At 32.0% G+C, this 26,580-nt stretch overlaps 1 protein-coding gene across 1 annotated transcript in view; it reads right to left on the bottom strand.

Annotated features, from left to right (window-relative positions):
* LOC134707922 (E3 ubiquitin-protein ligase UBR4-like) overlaps positions 1-26,249 on the bottom strand; it is a 117,753-nt gene extending 91,504 nt beyond the window's left edge. The window contains exons 1-27 of the mRNA XM_063568088.1: positions 26,096-26,249; positions 23,843-23,940; positions 22,760-22,863; positions 21,981-22,113; positions 20,915-21,281; positions 20,031-20,274; positions 18,596-18,655; positions 17,715-17,869; positions 17,332-17,440; positions 16,773-16,910; positions 15,582-15,711; positions 14,645-14,832; positions 13,668-13,753; positions 13,190-13,272; positions 12,673-12,758; positions 12,208-12,448; positions 11,510-11,633; positions 9,934-10,036; positions 9,272-9,404; positions 8,828-8,901; positions 8,014-8,136; positions 5,984-6,166; positions 4,170-4,292; positions 3,400-3,537; positions 1,912-2,003; positions 1,185-1,410; positions 535-695 (exon numbers count right to left, since the gene is read on the bottom strand). Of these exons, the coding sequence (XP_063424158.1) occupies positions 535-695; positions 1,185-1,410; positions 1,912-2,003; positions 3,400-3,537; positions 4,170-4,292; positions 5,984-6,166; positions 8,014-8,136; positions 8,828-8,901; positions 9,272-9,404; positions 9,934-10,036; positions 11,510-11,633; positions 12,208-12,448; positions 12,673-12,758; positions 13,190-13,272; positions 13,668-13,753; positions 14,645-14,832; positions 15,582-15,711; positions 16,773-16,910; positions 17,332-17,440; positions 17,715-17,869; positions 18,596-18,655; positions 20,031-20,274; positions 20,915-21,281; positions 21,981-22,113; positions 22,760-22,863; positions 23,843-23,940; positions 26,096-26,205 (3,812 nt within the window). The 5' untranslated portion in view covers positions 26,206-26,249. The remainder of the gene's footprint in view (positions 1-534; positions 696-1,184; positions 1,411-1,911; positions 2,004-3,399; positions 3,538-4,169; positions 4,293-5,983; positions 6,167-8,013; positions 8,137-8,827; positions 8,902-9,271; positions 9,405-9,933; positions 10,037-11,509; positions 11,634-12,207; positions 12,449-12,672; positions 12,759-13,189; positions 13,273-13,667; positions 13,754-14,644; positions 14,833-15,581; positions 15,712-16,772; positions 16,911-17,331; positions 17,441-17,714; positions 17,870-18,595; positions 18,656-20,030; positions 20,275-20,914; positions 21,282-21,980; positions 22,114-22,759; positions 22,864-23,842; positions 23,941-26,095) is intronic.
* Between the last annotated feature and the right edge of the window lie 331 nt (positions 26,250-26,580).

Genomic DNA, 26,580 nt, shown 5'->3' with positions numbered 1-26,580 from the left:
AATGTCACAATCACAAAAGCATGCATGGCATTCTTTTTCAAACAACAATACACAAAAAAATGCCTGATAATACAGTGTAACTTGCCTACCGGTAATCCGACGCACTGGGGGACCAGACAAAAATGTCAGATTAAGAAAAGTGTCGGAATACTCAGATTTTTTCTGCAAGGATAGGCATATTTTGGGACTATGAAAATTATGAAAATGTGTCAGTTAAAGCAGGATGTTGGAATACTCAGGTGTCAGATTAGACAGGTTACAGTATTTACTTTTGCACAAATCTGACCTTTGAGTAAAATTAACACCCATAAAAATTAAATTTGTTTGAATAAACTCATCATAGATACCAGGAATAAATTTTGTATAAACGTCAGACGAGCGTTTCATCTACAAAAGACTCATCAGTGACACTTGAATCTAAAAAAGTTAAAAAGGCCAAATGGTGTCTAAATACGTTTTCCTACCAATCAAATATATAATTATTGGAGGTTTTTTTTGTGGACACCCCACCAAACTACTGACATGTTTACTTACGTAGTTAAATCTGATGCAAACTTGACCAGTGATGACAGCATATGTCTAACTGACATGTCCACACTGAAGGTAGCTTCCACTGACATAGTCTCTATGTGGGAACTGAGTATGGCTTCTATATAGCTCTCAGCTGGTATCAAATCATTACTGTAATCTCCCTTCTATAAATAGAAATAGGAAGAGATTAAGAGAAATATTTGACCTACATGTTTGAAGAAATGAATAGATTTTTGACTAAACATCCATTTACATTTTTCATGACTATCAAAGCAATTTGTTTGCTGCTCACCATCCTATGGTACTTTGAATTGAGTTATTTTCATGGATAACCATTTTGGAGGATTGAAGAAGGTTTTTTTTTTTTTCATTAATATTTCAGTTAGTTGATTTGACAAAGTCTAGATCTGTAAACAACCCTTTCGAAAATTTGTGCATCGTTCAAGATTTTTAAAAATACATGGTTTATCTGTACATACATATTAAAATTTAAAAAAAAGATGTTTCCCACAGATAATGATGAAACCACTGTAACTATTTTCACATTTTCTTTTCCCTTACAAAATTTAAAGAATAATTCAAAATTCATATAAAACTATTACGTTTCACAAGTTAAAAGTAAATTTTACAATATAATATTGAATTATTATTACCCATGATGCATTTCCAGGGAAGACAACTTTTGTAGATGTAGTCCATTTGTCAATGGCCTGTGAGAGTTTCCTGGGTAAAGTAGCCATGATTTCCCTAGCCAGTAACATTGTTGTGGAATGATTCGTTGACCCGATGCTCATCACAATACCATAAGCCTTCTGTTGTTTATTTGTTACTTGAAGTTCTCCATCCTCGTCACAGTGCAGTTTACCCAGAATACAGGATCTGGAGGGAAACAATTGTATGACATTAAAATTTAATTTGAATGTAACACATCTCCTGATTGCTTAAGTGTTTTGAATATCAGCTCATAGACATAGTTTTGTCATGTGACCATAAGGTCACCTACTTTTTTTTCAAAATTTGCTTTTTACAATCGGAATGAAGAATTTAATCCTCAGTAATGACTGCCGTATATTTTAGATTATTTTAAACAGATAGAAATATTACAGTCATTCCTTAAATCAAAATTATATTCTTATCTTGTTTTTATGTCAAATTTCTTTTTTTCATGAACAATGATTTTGTGACCAAGTTAAATGTACATAAAAATATTATGAACATGAATAGCTATAAAAAAAGCAGTAATATTGATGTGAATTGCAAACTTATTGATGTTACTCCTATTCAACCCAGCATGTTAAAAAAAATGCAATTGAATTCAGGAAAATAATATTCTGCAGAACTATACCACATTTTATAACTTCAAAATATAAATAGATTTACCTTGCGAAGACACCATAAGCCTCTAGAAGTAGTAATGTAGCTGGTATTAAATCCTGGGCAATTTCCATGGTTTTGTTTGGATCAATATCATCCTGAAATAACATTTTTGTTAGTAGTAAATTGAGAGCATTTTCAAGAATAATGTATTCAGTCTTATGAGCATTTAAGAGAATAAATATACAGTTCAATCAAGAAAATTTCAATATTCTACAAATTTTCAGAATTGATTTTCATGGTTTTCTCTAATTAACTTTTATATGCTATACTCTTCTTATAAATAAGAAAAGCAATTACCGATTTTATAAAAAATATATTATTTCATATAAAACAAGAATGTGTCCAAAGTACATGGATGCCCCACTCACACTATCCTTTTCCATGTTCCATGGACCGTGAAATTGGGAAATAATCTAATTTGGCATTAAAATAAGAAAGATTATACAATAGGGAACATATGTACTAAGTTTCAAGTTGATTGGACTTCAATTTTATCAAAAACTACCTTGACCAAAAACTTTAACCTGAAATTCCCACTATCATTTTCTATGTTCAGTGGACAGTGAAATTGGGGTCAAAAGTCTAATTTGGCTTTAAAATTATAAAGATCATATCATAAGCAACAAGTGTATTAAATTTCAAGTTGATTGGACTTCAGCTTCATTAAAAACTACCTTGACCAAAAACTTTAACCTGAATGGACGCACAGACGGACGGACAGACGAACGAACGAACGGAGCCACAGACCAGAAAACATAATCTCCCTCTACTATCATAGGTGGGGCATAAAAATATGACACATAACTCACCATTGCTTTAGCGAAGGTTTCATCCAATGAGACCTGTATTTTAGCTATGACACGTAACTCACCATTGCTTTAGCAAAGGTTTCATCCAATGAGACCTGTATTTTAGCTATAACACGTAACTCACCATTGCTTTAGCGAAGGTTTCATCCAATGAGACCTGTATTTTAGCTATGACACGTAACTCACCATTGCTTTAGCGAAGGTTTCATCCAATGAGACCTGTATTTTAGCTATGACATGTAACTCACCATTGCTTTAGCGAAGGTTTCATCCAATGAGACCTGTATTTTAGCTATGACACATAACTCACCATTGCTTTAGCGAAGGTTTCATCCAATGAGACCTGTATTTTAGCTATGACACGTAACTCACCATTGCTTTAGCGAAGGTTTCATCCAATGAGACCTGTATTTTAGCTATGACACGTAACTCACCATTGCTTTAGCGAAGGTTTCATCCAATGAGACCTGTATTTTAGCTATGACACGTAACTCACCATTGCTTTAGCGAAGGTTTCATCCAATGAGACCTGTATTTTAGCTATGACACGTAACTCACCATTGCTTTAGCGAAGGTTTCATCCAAAGAGACCTGTATTTTAGCTATGACATGTAACTCACCATTGCTTTAGCGAAGGTTTCATCCAATGAGACCTGTATTTTAGCTATGACACATAACTCACCATTGCTTTAGCGAAGGTTTCATCCAATGAGACCTGTATTTTAGCTATGACACAGTCTAACATAAGACAAGAAAACAAACTGGGCAATTCTGACACAGGTAATACTTCAGTGTTTTCTACAAATGGTAATACTGCAATCTGGAACATAAAACATATAGTCTCAAGAAAAGTTAATTATAATTTGAATCTTTTATATTCTTTAATACAGGGTGTAAAAATTTTATACTTCCAAATTGTTAATATCTTTATTAAACATTGTTTTTACAAAACCATTGTTTTTTTCAAGTTCAAAGGTATAGATAAATAAATCACTATTTAGTGCTGTTGTGTGCAAAACATTCTCCATCACATAAGTTCTCTACAAATAAATAAAGGCACTTTGAAAAGGAATATGATAGTATTAATTTTGGGTCCTTTTATAGCTGAGTATGCAGTATGGGCTTTGTGCATTGTTGAAGGATGAACAGTGACCTATAGTTGTTATTTTTTGTGTCATTTTGTCTCTTGTGGAGAGTTGTCTCATTAGCAATCATATCAAATCTTCCTTTTTTATTTTTAATGAGAAATTGGGTTTTTTGCTTAACTTGTCTATGAGGCAAGTATTCTCTACAGTTTTCTTATTTTTACAGAAAAAAACAACTTATTGAATAGTGACCTGTAGTTATTTACTTCTAGTCTTAAAAAGTTGTCATGTTGTCAACCATACCTTATCTTTGCATCTTATTATCAGTTTACGAACATATGTGTTCAGTTTATGAGCATAGCCTTACCTGGTCTTGTATGAAGTTCATGGCCAGACGGATATCAAAGTTCACCGTGTTAGCCAATTTGTTAACAGCTGTTAACAGTGCATCAGACTGTTGTGTTGTTAATCCTTGTTTAACCAGACAATCCTGAAAACATTAAAACAATTTTGTTAATATGAATTTAGAGATGATTTATTATTTCTTAATTGTTTATAAAACAAGAATGTTTCCCCAGGATGCAGGATGCCAAATTATCATTTTCTATGTGCAGTGGACTGTGAAAATGGGGCAAAATCTCTAATTTGGCATTAATATAACTTCGAAAGAAATTTGCCTTACATGTTTTATCTGAAAAGGATATGGTTCTATTTTTGTTCATTCTATCTCTCTTCATTTTTGAGAGAATTGCAATAGAAAATAATAATAAACTGTTATTACAGAGATATGTCTCGCCTTTTTGTAATTTTGATTATGCAAATGTTGAAATCAAAATAACAATACTTTAACATCTCACACAAGTGATGAAAATATTCACAGTCAATGAACCATGACTCCATGTAAATGAGATGTGCCAATGCTTATACAACTGCATACCAAATACCATCATGACCATTGACTTATTATAAGTCGTCCCCTAAATACAAATATTAACTAGGAAAATATAGAAAAGTTTCAAAGTCAATAAGAGGGGATAGGGCTATATAATCTCCATGGACAAGATGCTTGCAAATGCCAATAAATTAGCATACCAAATATCATTGACTAAGTAACATTAGCAGTTCATCTTAAACTGATCTAATCACAAACTAATACATGTAAACTAAGATAAGTTTCAAAGTCAATAAGAGGGGGTGGTGCTATATAACCTCCATGGACATGATGCTTGCAAATGCCAATAAATTTGCATACCAAATATCATTGACTAAGTAACATTAGCGGTTCATCTGAAACTGATCTTATCACAAACAAATACATGTAAACATAGATAAGTTTCAAAGTCAATTTTATTAGACCAAGACTAAGGGGGCAGAGCCAAATTATCTCTATGGAAATGAGGTATGCTGATGCTTACACAACTACATACCCAATATCATTGACCTACCACTTGTGGTTCTCCCAAAACTGATGTAATCACAAACTAATACATGTAATATAAGCAAAATTTCAAAGTCAATAGACCATGACTAAGGGAGCAGACCTAAATTATCTCCATGGAAATGTGATGTGCCAATGCTTACACAACTGCAAACCAAATATCATTGACCTACAACTTGTGGTTCCCCATAAACTGACCTAATCACAGAATAAATCATGTAAATAAGCAAAAGTTTTGAAGCCAATAGACCATGACTGAGGGGGCAGGGCCAAATAATCTCCATAGAAATGAGATGTACCAATGCTTATATAACTGCATACCAAATATGATTGACCTACCACTTGTGGTTCACCATAAACTAGACCCAATCACAAACTAATATATTGTTGATGCCGACGCCGGCAACAGCATACCTATGTCTCGATTTTTGACTCAGTCAAGGCGAGACAAAAAAGTGTTCTAATGGAATACCAAAAATTATAAATATGATAAAAATGAAAGTATACAAACAGCAACACAAACAATACAATGTGTCATTTTCCATTGGATAACTTTGGCCCTGATAATGGAAAACAATGTTTCCCTAGGTACTTGCTTGAGAAACATTCAAAAACTCAAGTAGAAAATACAGAATTTACGTAAGTAACTGTATCAATTTGCCTGTCAATATGCATAAAATGAAAAAATTATTCTGCATTTTAAAATAAAATTTCCCACATCAAATTCCATTAAAAAGACCAACCTTTATCCAGCTTATAAAAACTTTCTGTCCACATCTAGGTGTCCATCTAAGAGTATGTAAGACATGTCCATTACTCATCTGTAGGGTACCAGTCTCTAGTAGTCTAAGATACTGTATGGAGGGAGGCAAACAGGAAAGCAGTCTCCAGGTAATCAAAAAATGGCTATGTCTTGATACAGAGTCCTGAAATTCAACAAAAAATAAATTTTAGTCAGCATTAAACACTAGTGAGTACATAAATACTGCAAATTCAGAAATTATTGACAAGTCTTTTTAAGTTTTTATATGCATATAATGCAATGGAATATGTGAGTGTCCCAGTAATAAGAACTCACATTCTGATAACTGATACATGCATCTGCAGGCAGCACTCCCAGAAATCGCAGGTATAGATTATCCGGTTTTCTACACATTGATATCCTAAAATATCAGCTGTGAGCCACAATGTGAACCTTTTTGGCGAGTGAGGATTAGCAAACAACTAAAAAGTTTCACATTGTGTTGAGTGGCTGGTATTTTACAATATCTATATGTAGAAACCCAGATTATCTGTTTATCGTTCTATTAATGGTCTTTTTTCCTCTCCCCAAGACAGTTTCACGCTTGACGAAAGCAAGCTTGATAATGTCTCCTCTTGCATTGTGACGTCGCTGATAACTTCTCCTTTCACATTGTGAAGTCGCTGATAATGTCTGGTCTTGTTTTGAAGTCTTGATATCAGAATAACTGAGCGACAGAGCAGGGTGAAGGGAAGGACGATAAATATTAATATCACATCACAAACATAAATGCACGTAAAATAAATTCTGAATTTACAATGTACCAACATTAATCAATTTTAAAGATGAAGCAAACTTTCTGCTGTCGATTTTTATTTCTCTAATCCTAAATCTTAAATTTGTAAATACTTTGAAAACCTTAACATAATGTCTCCCTTGGTCCAAGAAAAGACAAAATGAATAGTTTAATATTCAATATATATATGTTCCGGACCATATGAGTATCTGGACCATACGCGTATGGTCATGACCATATGGGTATATACTCATATGGTCCGACCATACGCGTATGGTCGGACCATACGCGTATGGTCAGGGTAATCAACACGTATACTTTCAAACTCTTCATTAGGTGTGACCCTTATGGTTGTTACGTCACTAAAATGGCATTTTATTAAATATTAAAAAAACTTATTAAGAAAAGCCGTTTCACACAGTTAATATTACTTACTATTTGTAAGTACAATTATTAGAAGATGTCAAAATCAAATGAACATATTGTAAAAGGAAGTTTATTGTTTAACGTAGGTTACATCACCGGCAAGGATCATGATATTTATTTAAAGATCATGATATTTTTAAGACATTTTTAAAATATCTAAAGTGCATGTTTCTTTATTTTTTTCTATTGTTTTTTTCTATATTTCTATTCTAATCTTAATTATAAGACCGGTAAATAGCATTTAAGTGCCAAAAAATAGCAACTGCCTTTATTTAATTAGATCTGTGGTATTCATTTTACGATATTGGAGATTTAGAGTTTCTTAAAAACACCGTAGACACATCTGAACTGTCCGAATCGATATCCCGGCACGCAGCCAAAACAAGAAATCGCAGAAGCTACATGTATGGTACCGTGTGAAGGTCATTCGAAGTATACAAAAGCATACACGAATAAAATTAGCGATGAAAGCTAAGATCAAATGACTGTAGCATCAATATTTAATGTTTATGTAGCTTTGAAATGTAAATGAAACTAATACATTTTTTTGTAAACACATTTGTTTTAAGATAAAGTTTATTGTTTTATTTCTTTTGTATATTTGAAAAATACCTATATGGTCCAAATACTCATATGGTCCGGCCCGTTAATAACCAAACGAGAATAATACTCATATGGTCCGATCATACGCGTACGGTCGGACCATATGCGTATGGTCGGACCATATGAGTATACGCATATGGTCATGACCATACGCGTATGGTCCAAATACTCATATGGTCCGGAACATATACATAATATCAACTAACCAGTAATGTCAATTTTGTCTTGGTCTTGTCAACTTTGCTGCCAACCATTAGCAGTGAGATGCAGGCATCGTAAAGTAGGTTGTAACTCATGCAGTCAGATGTTGCCAACAGGAAACTACATGCCTGAAATTATACAAGATGACTTATTCAATATCATATCATAAACTATTACTGCCACATAGGGGACTTATGTATTTTCTTGCTTGACAATTTTCATAGATTGAGGATAATTGGTCATTTCAATGTTTTGCAAAAGTAAACTTACAAGCCTCTAAAAAAATTGTAATTCATTGAACATTTAATTTATGGCTAACCTATACCCAAGGAACTCCATGAAAATTGGTATCCCGTAAGTAATAATAAAATCCCCTGTAGTAAATTTTAATACTTGGAATATTCATGGTTTTAATCAAATTGATTTGTTATGTCAATGAGGCATAAAGTGGAAGGAATTATATAATTTATTCTATATGTTGTCACTTCATGGTGATGAAACATCACTACAACATCATGACAACATCTTTTGTTTTTCAAATTGTTGAAATTCTAGATTTTTTTAAGATGTGAAAAATTGTTTTTCTTTTTTAAATGGGAATCATCCTACATGTATCTCATTTCTAAATGAAATAAGAGAAAATAAATTATTGTTTATTTTTCATTTTTTATTTAATTAGGATGTAAAATTCAGTCATTTATTCAGAGCTTGTTTGCTACTTGGTTTTTCAAAACATTGCAGGAAAGATATCAGCATTATAAATATAACTGGGGCTATCCATCAGAGTTTAGCTAAAGAGAAATAAAATATATAACATACTAATCCATCTACTTTGGGTGCATCTTGACTTCTAATTTCTATCGGTCCTATGTTGTAAAATCTTGGCTTCAGAACTGAAAGTAAAACAATAGATAGATTGAACAGTACTTTTGATGATGAGGGGGGTTTTACTGTCTTGACAACCTATGAGGGTCTCGCACAGTAACCTTTCCTTGTGCGAGGACATAATGATATATTTAAAGGGGCAACATTTGGCCTAATTTTTTAAATTCAGATTTTATTTTATGTCTATTCTAAAGTTAGGTTAATACAATATTAAAACAATACATGGTTTTTATCATTTCTTTGCAGATCACATTGGACTTTTACATCCTCTTAACAATTAAAATGACCTTTGTTAGCCTCCTGTGCAGTGAGATTTTTACGGTATCTTTTCTCTATATCAGCCCAGCAGGGCAAAAGAGAGAGATGATGGAGGCTTACCTTCATTTGCCTCCTGTGCAGTGAGATTTTTACGGTATCTTTTCTCTATATCATCCCAGGCAAAGTAAAGAGATGCTAGTGGCTTGTCACCTTCCTGTTTCATTGTATGAACTGTAAACAAGTTCCATCTGACCTGAAAATAGAACGCACAAAGTTGGAAATTACAATAAAAACTTCACACATTTTTTAAAAACTATTCTAAATATAACTGTTTTTAAAATCATATAAAAACAAGAGACTGTCTGAGGGACAGCAAACTAGATTTGCTAACATTTATTTGTGTCCTGGCATTTTTTAATATCACAAGGACCACTAACTCCCAAGTGATAAATGTGATGATCGTCAATATATAACTTTACCTCCATTTTGTCTTCAGTAACAACATATTGAAAAATTTGAAAACCTTTGGTTGAATGGTTCATAATCTAAAGCATTATGGGCAATTATCTTATTTAATTCAATATTTACCATTTTAACTGCTCAATTAATGACTTTTTACACTTGAAATTTTAAATCAAAACATCAACTCTTAAACTGCAGAGTGATAATTCTTTTAACAGTCACTTTTTCCCTTCATTGTAATAAACAAATTTGATACAATATAAACAGAACTTTATTTTGTTTCTTTTCCATAAAATTGCTTTATTTTCCATCATAATTACCTGTTCTATAAGTTCATCTGGTGGGTCGTAAAAGTAATGAAGTAAATACTCAAATATCAGAACCAGTCTGGACAGAAGCAATGGTATCATCTTCTCTAGTTTTCTAAAATTGACAATACCAAAGTCAAAACTTAATGATTAACAGCAGTATATAAGGTGTTCTAGTAATTTTCCAATAATATAGATGTAAATAATAAAACATTGATATGCTGACCTCTAAATTTCTGTATTTTTGGTGATGTGTAATTGATGTCTTGTTGATCTTGTTTTAAATGTTTAAATATCTTAAGATATATACGATCACTTTAAATTTCTTTAAATATCTTAAGATATATACGATCACTTTAAATTTCTTTAAATATCTTAAGATATATACGATCACTTTAAATTTCTTTAAATATCTTAAGATATATACGATCACTTTAAATTTCTTTAAATATCTTAAGATATATACGATCACTTTAAATTTCTTTAAATATCTTAAGATATATACGATCACTTTAAATTTCTTTAAATATCTTAAGATATATACGATCACTTTAAATTTCTTTAAATATCTTAAGATATATACGATCACTTTAAATTTCTTTAAATATCTTAAGATATATATGATCACTTTAAATTTCTTTAAATATCTTAAGATATATACGATCACTTTAAATTTCTTTAAATATCTTAAGATATATATGATCACTTTAAATTTCTTTAAATATCTTAAGATATATAAGATCACTTTAAATTTCTTTTTTGGAAACACATCAAAACAAAGCTTCCTGAAATATGTGTTTACTTCAACTACTCTAAAATTTTCATTACATTCAAACTGAACTAATCAGTTTCAAGAAAAATTCATAAATTCAATGTCCAAATTGTGAATAATATTTAGGAGATAACTGTATTGTATTCTATGCTCAGACAGCATCAATTGGGGATTTGCTGGTCGCAAATTAAGTTTACTGGCGATGCGTTAGTGGAGACAGTAAAGGGGTATTTGCGACCATCAAATCCAAAATTGATGCCGTCGGAGCTTAAAATACAACATTGTTATCTCCATTCTAATGAAACAGACAGAAAACAACGTTAAAACATATATTTTAAAATCTGTCATATGCCGTCTGCACTTGCGCGTACGTCCCATAACATCAATTGTCAATTGATGCCATGTAAAAAAGTGACATTATCCACTCAAAATGAACGTTACAAACGTTGTTGCATTAAAAAACACAATTACAGCATTCCCACACATAATGTTGGACAAATCTGATTATCATAACAGTGATCTATATTCTGAATTGGGCTATTTATTTAAACAAGAAAACAATTTTGGAAAGTTTATACAATGGTCTAATGATATGTGAGGGGGGATTGGAAGGGTCCTCATCTGGAAATCCCGGACTTGAAAACACGAAATCCCGAGGTCCTGAATTTAAATTATGTAAATCCCGACGTCCCGTAATTCGAAAACAAGAATTCCCAGATCCCAAAAGGGTCAATCCAGAAATCCCAAGCTTAAAAACAGCCAATCCCGGAATCCCGATAAGCTCCTATCCCCCCTCATATGTTCTGGTTAAGATACCTAGATTCCAGTTCTGAGATAGCTATGATATTCTGTGCCAGTTGTAACAACAGGGACTTCTTCTGCATCAATGGCAGACTGTGGAACAGGAAGATTAGCAGCTGTATGTGCTCTACATTTACATCTACAATAAAATACTGTCAATTAATCTATTTTTCTCAATCAAAATGTTTGTGTCAGATTTAAAAAATGAATGTATTTTTACTTATTTGGAAGTGTTTTTTTTTCAATTTTGCATACAATAAAATTGAGAATGGAAAGCGGGAATGTGCCAAAGAGACAACAACCCGACCATAGAGCAGACAACAGCAGAAGGTCACCAACAGGTCTTCAATGCAACGAGAAGCCTACTGAATATTTTAGCACTTAAATTCATCCATGAAAATTAGCACCCCATGAATTATAAGGATTCCATAGTTGTTTCTTTTATTTCAAATATTTGTATATCTATTTTTTTTCAGTTTCTGAATGAGTAATACTGACATCTAATTTTATTCTTTTCCAACTTGACTGACTGAATTAAGAACATGATATTTAACATCACTTAATTTGACATCTAATTCTATTCTTTTCCAACTTGACTGACTGAATTAAGAACATGAGATTTAACATCACTTAATTTGACTATATCATATTTTTCAAAGAACTATAAAAAATATTTACAAGCTAAAAGTCACAAGACTAATTATATCAATTACCTTCACAAGTCTCTGTGACATTATCAAAATTGATTATGGCGCTCTTCAAGGTTGTCATGAACCTGACCCAAATAGTGATGACTGCAGCCTCACTTTGACTTTTCAATGTTTTAGATTCTCTTTCTTTTTGTTGTTTTAAGAGTATAACCTCTGCTAAGACACTTAGTGTTCTTGGATGGACCGTTAATGGCCAAGGGTCCACTGCACTGGGACTAACATTCAATTGTTCCAATAGAACATCCTACAAAACAACGCATTATTTAAACTTGGAATAAAACTATTGAAATATTCAATTAATTAATTAAAAATAGAATTAGGTGATCAGGAGATCAGAGATACATGTCCACAGTATAACTCAAGAACAATAAATGTACACTGTCTAAATCAAATTCTAAAAAGCACAGAATAAAATTATAGAAGTACTAAAAAAACTATAAACTTAAAGTTATTTAAACCTTTCCTTACCTGCAATCTTTCACTGAGACACCCAGTGGCTATGAGACTGTGATTCAGTCTAGCTAATGAAACTGATAAATTCTCAAAAGTCTTCTCTGAAAATACACCAAAAAACATATAATACAACAATTTTCTTGCTTGAACATTTTATTTTTTACATCTCTAAAAAATGCACACAAATAGGAAAAGATTATCTATTTATGTGCAGCATTTTTGGTAATTTTTATACAAATTAATGCATGTAAAAGTTTAAATAATTTGAGGCTTCTATAGTAAAACATAGGCCCATTCAGTTTTGTTTATTTCTCTAAACAAGTTTCATCATATCCAGAGTTGAACCATTTGAGAATGTGAAAATATAATATGTGGTACAGTTTCATCATTTAAAGTTGTTCCTATTGGAAATAACATTGTCTATGTTTACAGAAGTGCAATTTATATGCATATATGTCTGGGGTTTTTAAATGACTAAAACACCCAAGCTATTCTTAGAGATCAGTTTCTACTGCCAGCCCAGGAAACATACCTGCTCCAACTTTCATGGTCTCTTTATCCAATTCTTTAATGACAGTTGATATGTTACTCATATGATCTTCATTCAAACAATTCCTAGAGGATATAAACATAACAATGAAATGGCTACTTCAATAAAGTTTTACTTTTTCTTTTATCATATTTTTTCCTTTTTACGGTAAAGGTTGTGGCTATGGTCAGTGAACGAAGAAGCAGTTCATTTCTAAATATTTGGAAAAAATTCTTAATTTTCTTATATATATCTTAAGTGTTTATGTCTTTACAGAATTTAATGTTATTTCAGAATAATGAGATCTTTGTTGAATTTATTCACCACTTGCTTCACTTCAATAAATTAAAAATTTGTCAGATGGTATTAAAAACTGTCCATCGTTGAAAAATGTAAAAATTTCTTTAATTTTTCTTGATGCCTGAACTTTCTCTATTATATTTACCCCTGAACCTATCTAATTCTTTTTCATCATACTCACTTCAATGTTTTCTGTAGTTCTGAGTCAGTTGTAGTTACAAAATACACATGGATGAAGTTCAAGAAATCAGCAGCAAGGTTAACAAACTGTTAAATAAAATGCTCTTCATTTAAACAGTATAAAAATCTAATCACAAAATGATTTTTTTTAAGGTTGAGCTTATAATTTGAGCCAAGCAGCATTTGGAAATGACAATTTATTAATAATCTGTTTTGTAAGAGTCATTATTCATGCCTTTATTACATTGTCATGCTTTGCTTCCTCCTATTCCTCCTACTTAAAAAAAAACAACTTTAAAAATGTTATATGTCTGAAACAATTTTCTAGATTTACCCTTATTAAGAACCCCCCAAAAATTCAATATTTGAAAGCTATATGCATAAATGTAAAAGTGCATAAAATACTGCTCACTGCATTTTTCCTTATTCTTATTGTTTTATATGTGCCATTATATGTGTTGTCTGTAATGTATGTTTTAGCTTTTATTTTACAGCACATTTCAGTCAGTATGTAGCTGATTGTAATATCTTTGGTTAGCTTGCTTGTTAGCTGAACCGTGAAGTCATTGTTAGGTAAGGTAAACTTCCCTCCTTTAATAGTAGACTAGCCCAACAGATAAAAAATCTATCTCTCTGTAGGACTAAGCTACTATTAAAGGAGGGAATTTTACCTTACCTAACAATGACTTCCCGGTTCAGCTAACAAGCAAGCTAACCACAGATATTACCATTAGCTACATACTGACTGAAATGTGCTGTAATGTTATATCCACTATATATATTTGCATGTGATACATCTGTAAGTTGTCTTGCTAACTTAAGTAAACATTATTAATTTGATAAAGATTTCAAACATTTACATAAAGTACCTACATGTACTTCATTGTTATGGTTTTTAAGATTAACAAAAGCATATTTCTTCTTATCCAAAATCCTTAACCATAGTAAATAGAAGAGTAAAATAGTTTGAATACTTACACCTGCTGGTTCTCTTTTGTCTGGTATAAACACAGGACTGTCCCCTGAGCTTATCTTTCTAGATCTCTTTCCCTCAGTTGGAACATCTACCCTTGCAGGTACAGGGGGTGGGGCTTGTGAGTCTGTGGTCACAGAGGGACTCAATGTCTCCTCCATCCAATGTCCAAGTATTGACTCAGAGGCATCTTCTGGAAAAGTATATAACATTTAATAAATTGTGTGTGTTCTGAAGCTTTTTATTAATTTAATCTCATCTTAAACACTCAAACCAAAGCATTTTATAGACAGGAATATGTAAATATGTAGAAATATAAGGAGCTCAATATATTTGGTAAAAAATTAAAACTGACATAACATTCATATGGTAAGTAGCTCAAGATATATCTCATGAAATCTCAGTCACTGCATGAGAAGAACCTTTGATTGTTAGTTTAGTGTATGATTTCGACAGATTTTTCTTTCCTATATTATATCCTGATCTATAAATTATCTAGGATAATACAACAATACTCAAATTGTTTGTAAAAACTGGAGGATAACAATTGCATTAATCATCAGTTGGAAGAAAAGCTGAATATTGCATTATACATGTTGTGTGAAGAATTGGTTGTAGTTGATTTAACTATATTTTTGGACAAAAGAAGATTGCTCCGATTTTTAAAGATTACTTTAGCAATGACATCATTAATATTTGATTCCTGTGCCTATTGTCTTGACTATTATAACATCATTTTGTGACTTGAATATCTGAGCATATATTTCATTGATGAATTTCATTGATAGCATGTATAGAATGTTATGATCAATGTTCAATAAATTTGTGTATATCAAAGGTAGGGATAAACCTTTGAAGATTTAGATATCAAGTCAGTACCATGGGTTTTCAATTGTATTTCATGCAATCTTTACCAATACCTATGGCTCATGTAAGACATACCTTCTTCATCTTCACTGCTATCTTCTGAGCTGCTAAAATCATCCTCATAAAATGTGATTGAATCTGAGGCACTGCTAGAACTTGTCTCTGATGTCTCTGATCCTAGCTTAAGTCTTCTCAAGAGGCATGCCTGAAAATATTTTTTTATGTAAACAAATTATGAACAACATTGTCCCCTTCTTGCATTTGTCTTGTTAATAATTTGGTCCTGCCTCAAATTTTTATTACTGAGTTTTTGTAACAAATTAAAAGTTTAAACATCATGCCCAGTAAATGCTTAAGCAATAATTTAGTTTTATCCCCTAATAATGTTGTACCCAACACTTTCACTAAAATAAATTTGGCTCTTTAATTTTCATAAAATTTTGACAAAGTATTTACTTTTTGATCATTGATCGTTGAGAAGCTTATTATTCCCTTTACAACACAACGTAATTAAAACGTTAAGCTGATTTTACAGAGTTATCTCCCTGTAGCGTTAGGTACCACCTTATAACTCTTGAATTGTTTGTTACATTGTGCCCAGGAAATATTGCTTACACCTATTTGCAGCTATTACAGGGCATGCTCCCATATTTAGCACTAGGGTCTACCAATATTCAAATACAATGTACAAATATAAAATAAAATGAAGGTAATACCTTTCTAAATGACAGTAGTAAAAACTCTAAAGATATATAATCATTAATAGAATATTGATTTTAAGTGACCTGGGGTCATTGCATTCATAAAATATAGTTCCTTCGTATGTTGTACTGTTACACCACTGTCCTAGGTTAGGGGAAGGGTTAAGATTACGCTGACATGATTTAACTCCACAAAATTATGTATGCATGTGCATGTCCGAAGGCATAATTCTGTTATTCAGTGGTTGTCATTTATGACATATTTGTTTTTCATTCATTTTTTGTTTATAACTAAGGTAGTCAGTTTTCTCATTTGAAATGTTTTACATATGTCCTTTCAGAGCCTTTTACAGCTGACTATGCGGTATGGGCTTTGCTAATTGTTGAAAGCTGCACAGTGACCTATAGTTGGTAATTTCTATGTCATTTGGTCTCCTGTGGAGAGTTGTCTCATTGGCAATCATACCACATCTTCATTTTTATATTATATCAGGTTTTGAAGAAATCTTACAATTTAAAATTTTTCAATCTCTTTCTTCTTTCAGAAGGGGGAAAGGGTGCTTACCTTTTTAAAAGAAGTTGTAACCAAACTCAGTAGTAAGTCTACTAGTGGAATATTACTTAATAACTTTTGAACTCTCCTCCAAGCTGTTTCTGACTGCATTATGGGAAAATCTAAACCACTGCCTGAGGATGACACACCCTGAACATAAAAAAATATTTTATAAACATTATGAACTTTTCTAACATGCAAACAAACTTTACATTATTTAAACATTGGAATTTGTTGTTTTCCCTTCTTAATTCTAAGTTATATAAATGCTTTTGAAAATTCTAGGCAGTACCAATGCCCAGTAAATTTAAGGGCACACAAATGCTTCTGTAAATTTTCATATATGATATGTACCAGTACTAAGCCATACAAATACTATAATGAATTTTATATTTAAACTGATCATGATGGAAAAAATATATCCTGAATCATATATAGCACTTTGAAGTCAAATTAAAGCAAATACAAGTTATTTTATAATACAACTCAAGTTCATAACAACATATTTATGACAACAATTATCCCATCTCTGAAAATTGATATCCTAAATCAAAAAATATGTAATGTTTACCATATCTTGATATAGTCCCTCTAATTGTAAGTCATTCATTAGTTCCTCCACCAGGTGTAAAGCCTTGGTGGCCAGGGCTACTGATACAGCTCCAAAACCTTGGAAGGAACTGAAAAATAAATATATTCAAAAATTAATAAAATTGAGAATGGAAATGGGGAATGTGTCAAAAGGACAACAACCCGACCAAAGAAAAATACAATATCTGTATTGTCAAAAAGATACATAATTTTTCCAATCACTACTGTAAATTAACAACTTTTAATCAATGTTTTTTGGAAAGAAGTCAGGAGCCTATAAATCAAGGTTGGTTAATAAACGAAAAAGAATACCAATATTATTCATAGCAAATCTAAATTACTTTGTATATATATATCACTTACCTTTTAGCAGAATTAGGACGACTGTCTTTGGATTTGGCATCAGCTTTCTGCTTTGAATCTTTTCTCTCAAGGATAACAGCTGGTGTGAGTGATATGATGTTCTGTAGACCTTTCAGTAACAACCAGGCTGCCATCAGATTCACATTTTGTGCAACCTAAAGAAAAACAAAATTTGAGTGTGTATGAGTAATGAATTTAGTTTGCTCGTTTGCTAGATGAACAATATAAAACAATATAAACTTTCATTAGAAATTAATGTGTTCCTAAACACAGGAGGAAGATACAGAAAGAAATAGAAGAAAACTAAAGGTCTATTGAAATAGTATCCCTTCCTTTTTATTTTTAAACTTCATCACAAAATGATTACTATTTATACATTATTATAAAGGCTGAACTTCTTCACATATGATTCAAGTTCTAAGTAAGACACCTCCATGAGTCTGACTTGACTCATCAATATCTGATCATAGACTCCTTATTCTAAAGATGCTACAAGATTGTTTCAGCTAAATTCATTTATTTAAAAAAAAATCCATAGTTAAATTCAAATGAAAGTTTTGAAAGTAATCTCATTTTGATTTGATTACTTTAATAACATCATTTATATTTCTAGTACAAATATATTCAATGCCAGCAACTTGCACAAAATTAATGTAATTTTCTTGACAGGTATAACATCATATTGTGACTTGAATATTGGAGCATACATATATATATTTCAAGAAATATTCATTGATAGGATGTATAGAATGTTATGATCAATGCACTATATTGTGTGTACCTCAAAGGAAGTGATAAATCTTACAAGATTTAGATATCAAGTCAGTACCATAGCATTTTGATTGCATTTTATACACGAAAAATAACTTCAAACAACTTACATTACCACCTGCTCTAGATGAACTTTTCACAGCACTGGTTACAATACCAAATATCTCCAACTGAAAAAAAAAAGATGTAGGAATTAATTTTCTAAAATCTAAATCAAAAATACAATACAGCAGTATCAAAAGTGTTTAAAATAAATAAGTTTGTACAAGAGAAGCCTACAATGTTTCTGAAAGTCCTGAAAGCAAAATCTGCAAAAAATTATAAGAAAATAACTACAGATATTAGCAAATAAAAATTAGAAAATACATGTCATTTATCTTTATGCAAAAATCCCCTTGTGTTGATGTACTTTAGACCAAATAAGACCCTAAATGTTCCTCCTCCTCTATTTATAACCTTTCTAGACTAGAGAGGAAAGTTAGTGCTTGACAAATTGTAAAGCGACTTGAATATTGTTGAAGACTGTACATCAACCTCTAGAAGTCTTTACTTCATTTTTTTGCGGCCCTCCTATCCCCACAGTTTGCCAACATTTTACTTACACTTTTCTGTATGATACTACATCCGGCCCTCTTATCCCCACAGTTTGCCAACATTTTACTTACACTTTTCTGTATGATACTACATCCGGCCCTCTTATCCCCACAGTTTGCCAACATTTTACTTACACTTTTCTGTATGATACTACATCCGGCCCTCCTATCCCCACAGTTTGCCAACATTTTACTTACACTTTTCTGTATGATACTACATCCGGCCCTCTTATCCCCACAGTTTGCCAACATTTTACTTACACTTTTCTGTATGATACTACATCCGGCCCTCCTATCCCCACAGTTTGCCAACATTTTACTTACACTTTTCTGTATGATACTACATCCGGCCCTCCTATCCCCACAGTTTGCCAACATTTTACTTACACTTTTCTGTATGATACTACATCCGGCCCTCCTATCCCCACAGTTTGCCAACATTTTACTTACACTTTTCTGTATGATACTACATCCGGCCCTCCTATCCCCACAGTTTGCCAACATTTTACTTACACTTTTCTGTATGATACTACATCCGGCCCTCTTATCCCCACAGTTTGCCAACATTTTACTTACACTTTTCTGTATGATACTACATCCGGCCCTCTTATCCCCACAGTTTGCCAACATTTTACTTACACTTTTCTGTATGATACTACATCCGGCCCTCCTATCCCCACAGTTTGCCAACATTTTACTTACACTTTTCTGTATGATACTACATCCGGCCCTCTTATCCCCAGTTTGCCAACATTTTACTTACACTTTTCTGTATGATACTACATCCGGCCCTCCTATCCCCACAGTTTGCCAACATTTTACTTACACTTTTCTGTATGATACTACATCCGGCCCTCCTATCCCCACAGTTTGCCAACATTTTACTTACACTTTTCTGTATGATACTACATCCGGCCCTGCTATCCCCACAGTTTGCCAACATTTTACTTACACTTTTCTGTATGATACTACATCCATAGTTTTCATTTTCTTCTTCTTTCCCTGTAGCTGGTTTGACTGGGGCGGTACTGGTCATAGCTATGACAGTGTTTGTAACAGCTACACTTAAAGAGGCATATAAACAACTCATCATCACAGTCACAATATTCTCCATTCTTTGACGTGTCAGTGGTTCCAGGATTGGTAGAGAAAAAGCCCTCCATACTATAGAGATTTCATTGAGCAATGGAAGAAAGCTGAAAGCATAAACATATAAACAATTCATAGAACATATCTATTGTGTAATTCAAAATGATTACTGCATCAGAGTTTTTTTTTTTTAAATGAGTACATTTCCCATGTTATTTCTTTTGTACTACATGTGTAAATATCTAAAATTAATCTGAGTAAAGGTTCTTCCTAGGGCCTATATAATAAATTTGGAAACAAAACTTTCATTTATGAGACCATTTGAAAACCATACCTCATCAACACATTTAACATGTCTAAAGCTTACCTATTTCTCATGGTAAGGGCTTCTGACAGAGTGTTAGGGAGTATGAATGACCCTCCACTGATAGTCTCAGACTTACCTATTTCTCATGGTAAGGGCTTCTGACAGAGTGTTAGGGAGTATGAATGAGCCTCCACTGATAGTCTCAGACTTACCTATTTCTCATGGTAAGGGCTTCTGACAGAGTGTTAGGGAGTATGAATGAGCCTCCACTGATAGTCTCAGACTTACCTATTTCTCATGGTAAGGGCTTCTGACAGAGTGTTAGGGAGTATGAATGAGCCTCCACTGATAGTCTCAGACTTACCTATTTCTCATGGTAAGGGCTTCTGACAGAGTGTTAGGGAGTATGAATGACCCTCCACTGATAGTCTCAGACTTACCTATTTCTCATGGTAAGGGCTTCTGACAGTGTGTTAGGGAGTATGAATGACCCTCCACTGATAGCATCTCTGTATCTCTCCTTGTATCTGCCTAGGAATGTCAGTCTGCTACAAACATCTACTAATGTCTTCCCTCCATCTAACTGTTGTAAAGAGTGTAAGTTCCTTTTTCCAAAAGTCATTTTTGTTTCTTCTTTAAATTCATCTTTGATTTCAGCATCAACATGTTCCTCTTCACCTGTGTCATTTTTCTGAGCTTTCGCCAGACTCAGATCATTGAATGCTGAAGTAAGCTGATCAAAGATATCAGTTCCAATATCAAGTCTTGAACGATTGGAGGTTTCTTTTACCTGCACAGCAGTTGTTTCTAAAAATGCAACATTGAGCTTCAGCAAAATATGGAAATTGCTCTTTTATTTTTTTTTAAAGTAGAGATACAAAATAAATGTATAATTGATATTTGAAAAACATTGAACAAAAAAAAATTGGTTCAAAATAATTGTTTTAAATATATGACACAGTGAACAAGAAGTAACACATATGTGTGGTATTAAGCATGCCCTAACACTTTATTCAAAGTTATCTGATAGAATATAATAGGTCTCATGTCTTACAACTGATCACTGTAAAGCTTCCAACTAAATCTGAAGTCATTGTGGTAAGTAGTAAATACACAGCTTTTATTTTCTTTCAACCTACATGGATACATTTGTGTACAAATTATCTCCCTTGATTTGTGTAAATGTAATCTCCCTTGAACAATTAAATAAATTTACAAAGTAATTTTTAAACAACATTCTAAAACATTATAATAACCTTCTCAGTCATTTCAGAAGTCAATATCAAATTCTTTGTTTTAAAATTCGTTCTTTAGACAAAAGTTTTGAAAAAACAAAAGTATCCTGTTATTATCTGCACATCACTGCATTATTTTCACCTCAAACTTTAGTGTTAATATATGTGTGGGCTTTGACTATAGGGGTAATCAAGTTCTTGATTTTGATATTAACAAAAAATACATTTCCCATGACAAATAAATCTAGTATATAGTCATGTACACAATTACCTGCGTCACTCTCCTGTCTGACAATAGATGGTACTTTGGCAAACTTGAGGATTGCTGTGAATGTGGATATATCTGTTTTAGACATACTGGTTGTCCCTGTGCATAAGCTCTTCAACAGGAACATCTGCATTTTCTAAAAATAAAATGAATAATATCAAAATCTATTCCTAACAAATACATATACCCTTAGTATAATAGTAAGTATAACTGTACATATCAAATTTATTGTTACTATAAAACAATTTCAACCATCCATCAAAATGTTAATTTTAATTGAATTTCAATCTTGGGATTATAGATCTTTTTTGCCTACCATATAATCGTAAATGTTTTATTTGTAAAGTCCTATTCAAACCTATCAGTTCCATGGCAAAAATCTGCAGGACATGGAATCTATTTTGCAAACAATTCTTTTGACTTTGAACCAACAAGCACTTGATCTAACTTCTTAATGCTGTGTGATAAATAGAGATGTAGCAAAATTAAATTAAAAAGTCTTTATATGACAGGGGCAGTGTACAAAAAATGGTGTAGGAAGCCACATAACCAAAAAAGTTTTACAGAAAGAAAATCATTTTGAAGTTAATATGGGACTTGATGATTGACACGATTACACTGGGACAATTTTTTTTCTTCATTTGTGTGTTTTTGAATCTTTTTGAAGCCCTTTCAGAAACATTCAAAATTTAACCATGGCTGCAGCCGAGGGGGCATTTATTGTTTACCTTGTCCGTCCGTCTGATAGTTATATTGCTAGTTATGTCCCTTTATAATCTTACCTGTGTGATGGCACACCCTTCATTGTAATTCTGTAGCCTATCCAGTAAATATTTCATCAATACTTTACAGGCTTCATATAAATTGTTCCAGCTTGTCTTGGGAACTGTAATAAATCAAATATAAGTGCTACACAAAGTTGTCACACTTGAAACAGAGTAAGTTTTCCATTGTATTCAATGCAGTTTTTTTTAAGCAGAAGATTTAAAATCAATTAAAGTTACTATTTTTTGTTTGCAAAACAGTTTTTAGTTCAGCTACTCTGAATAAATTCTAAATCAAGGTAAAGATGTAAAAATTAAACTAATGTTTTCATGCACATACAATTGATTACTTCTTAAGTTGTAAAATATTTATGCTTAAAATTTATGCTGAGCATGTGATCTTTGACAATAAGAATATATGCTTTTAATTTTTGACACTTTTTGATTATTTATTACTATATAATATCAATCATATTAATTCATTAACTCAATTGAATATCAAATTTGTTTCAATATAATTTAGACTGATCACTAAGTAATTGTTTTTTGTTACATTTTTTGTATGTTTAAAGGCATGAACTTATGAAAAAGACACCTGGTTGGATTGAGAAAGCAGACTTCACAGCATCTGGTTATGGTTTTAAAAGTGAATCCTGGTAAACATGTATTTAAATTCTGAACAGATCTTCGTTTTACTTCCAGTTTTTAAAGCTTGTAAAATGAAGCCCTTTTCCTGGCAATGTGGTGTGTGTATATATTGTACTGTATACATACTGTTCATCAGTGGCTGTTGTTTGTTTGTTATCATATTTGTATTTCATTCATTAACCAGGCCGTGAGTTTTCTTGTTTGAATTTTTTTAACATTTGTTATTTCAGGACCTTTTACAGCTGAATATGTTTTATGGGTTTTGTTCATTGCTAAAGGCTGTCGTGTGACCTATAGTTGATAACTTTTGTCATTTGGCCTCTAGTGGAGAGTTGTCTCATTGGCAATGATACCAGATCTTCCCATTTTTCTATTGGCAGCTTCCAGTTTTTAACACCAGACACATATTATAATTACTGAACTCTTAATCATGATAATCTTCAGTACATATACCTGCTGTAAGACTATGGCTAAGATAATGTGTAGCCAAAGCCACAAACGACGAGTAGAATGGTTCATACTGGTCTTCATGCTCAAGAATATCTGTTTCACTGAAATTTGAAAAACAGATAGACATTTCCCATATATATATATAAAATCTTAGATTTGTTAGTATGTTATATTATTATGATCATTTTTAGAAATGCTGAGATAAAATCAGACTAAATCATATTGACCTCATTATTAAAAGAAAGCTATACATTAAGTAAACACCTTGATTCACAAGGAGTTTATACTTGGTTCACTGTTATATAAGATTCAACACAAGAAATGAATATTGATATACAAAAAGTAATGTCCTGTCAAAATATGGAACAAGTTAACAAACTAAAGACTTGGATTAAAAATATAACAAGTAAATTTTATTCAGAACTACTGGAAAATAAAATAAATAGTTTGAACAAAAATAACAAACTTTTTCTTTACAAAAATATTAAAGTCAAACAAGACCAAGAATTTTATCTAAAATATCAAAATTTTGAAACTAGACATTTACAAAAATTAGAATTAGTGACCATAATTTGCTCATTGAGAAGGGCAGATATCTAAAAATACCTTGAGACAATAGAACATGTCCAACTTGTAAAACCTTTGAAATGAAAATCACTTTCTCCTCCACTGTCAAATTAATAATGTTTTACGTATAAAACTTTTTAATGACATGGCAATAGATAATCCTATGTTTCCAAATCTATCTGATACACAAAAACTAGTAGTCCTACTGAATCCTTCTAATATAAACCAAGTGAAAAAAACAGGTTCCTTTATAAAACAGTCTTTAGAGCTGAGGACAGGGGACTCTTAGTTAGTTTTACTTGTATAATATATATAGATATGTGTGTGTTCAACTGTTAATTTATTGTTGTTGTTACTTTTGTTTATGTCACAAGTATAATGTTACATGTACTTATATGACAAATAAAGATTATTATTATTATTGAAATTGCCAGTATAATAAGCTACATAATTAACTACCTTAGGCTTACCATACATTATTTATAGAGTAAGTGTCTGATTTTGAGACTGCCTATTTACAAAATATCAGCTCACATTTGATAAGTTGATCTTCAATTGTTTTTGTTAAATATTCACAAAATTTGAGACAATCAAGTCGATTCAAGAACTTGATTTATTTTAAAGCTATAGACATTCATCATTTTTGTCTGTTGTTGAAGATGGCATCTTGTGCTCTGAATATCTTTCCATTATTTTAGCCTTTAGGTTACTGTGTCATTCACATATACCCAGCATTCACACTCTTGACAAGTCCAAAAGCAAAGGAGTTTTATTGCTGTTATTCATCTGAAAGTCAATGAGAGGCCTTTGACGGATGAACTTTGATAAACATCTGATGCTTCAAGTGCTACAAATTCAAAGACACCCAATTGTTAAGAAAATATCTGATATGGATTTCAGCTAAAGCTACATCTGTGCATTTCAGGATAAAATAAAATACTTAAATTGTTAAGAAAATATCTGATATAGATTTCAGCTAAAGCTGCATCTGTGCATTTCAGGATAAAATAAAATACTTAAATAGGCTAGCTCTAAAAGATAAAAAAAAAAAAAAATCTTACAAACAATGTCATGACTGTCAAAATGTTGCCCCACTATTTGTAACCCTGTAACAATGGTTATGGTCAGAACAAAGATGGGAAAATTGGTTTTTGCTGCTTCTCATGTAGCTTAATTTTAGGATTAAGAGTAAGGACTGGTGAAATGTGCTCCTGCAGAGAAATGTCTTGTGAAGTTGCAAATGAAAAATATACAGCTCAGGATGTCTATCTGACAGTATCAAGTATATAAAAGGGTTAAGTATTATATCATGTTAGACTTTATTGCTATTTTCTTGTCATAAACATGCATCTAATTTGGCACTGGTTATTAACATACATTCACTGATTCAGGATCAACCCCAACCACAAGTTTGTTTTCTTTTTCGTGTTTTTAAATGTTAGACATTAGTCATTAATCTTCCTGGTTATAACTATTTCGAATTGTCAAGCATTTTACTTTGCAGTTACATACAGCAATTGAATCATTAGTTTTCACAACTTTCAGTAAATATTCAATGATGAGGTTTTTTATGTTGATATGAGACATGAAATTATTTTTTTTGACAGCCAGACAGGACAAAAAATTACGAAACAAAATTGTGCGCATTTTCCAATCACAAATACAGTGATTTAGCACAGACAATTGCACCTTTTAATGATAGTCTTGACTATCTCTGGGATGTCATTTTTGTCCAATACTGAATGGGAGGTGGTCAGCAGTGGCTGTACACTGCGTGACCATTCCAAACCTCCAGCCATTTCTTATTTTCTTCTGCAAATCATCTACGAGATACAACGAGATTTGGTCGAGATTTGTCAATATGTCTAATGACACAGTTGGGTATTTACCAAGTTGTAACTGACAACGGCCTGTATTTTAAAAGGACATGCAATTTTTTCTTAAATGACATTCACAACCTTGCAAAAACAAATGAGCTGAAGTGTAGTACAGGATTTGTATGTTAACATTATTCTAAACAAGAATTGAATACTGTAAATCAACAAATTTTAAAGCTGAATAATAAATCACGTTAATACAAAATATTCTTTCAGATATTACTGAAATGGAATAATTTTAGTATCTATAATCAGTTGTTCTTAGTATTTAAATCATGCAAATTGAATTCAGAACAC

Source organism: Mytilus trossulus, chromosome 2, assembly GCF_036588685.1.
Source record: "Mytilus trossulus isolate FHL-02 chromosome 2, PNRI_Mtr1.1.1.hap1, whole genome shotgun sequence".
NCBI classification, from domain to species: domain Eukaryota; kingdom Metazoa; phylum Mollusca; class Bivalvia; order Mytilida; family Mytilidae; genus Mytilus; species Mytilus trossulus.
The sequence above is the reverse complement of the archived record's forward strand: the minus strand, read 5'-3'. Positions and strand labels throughout refer to the sequence as shown.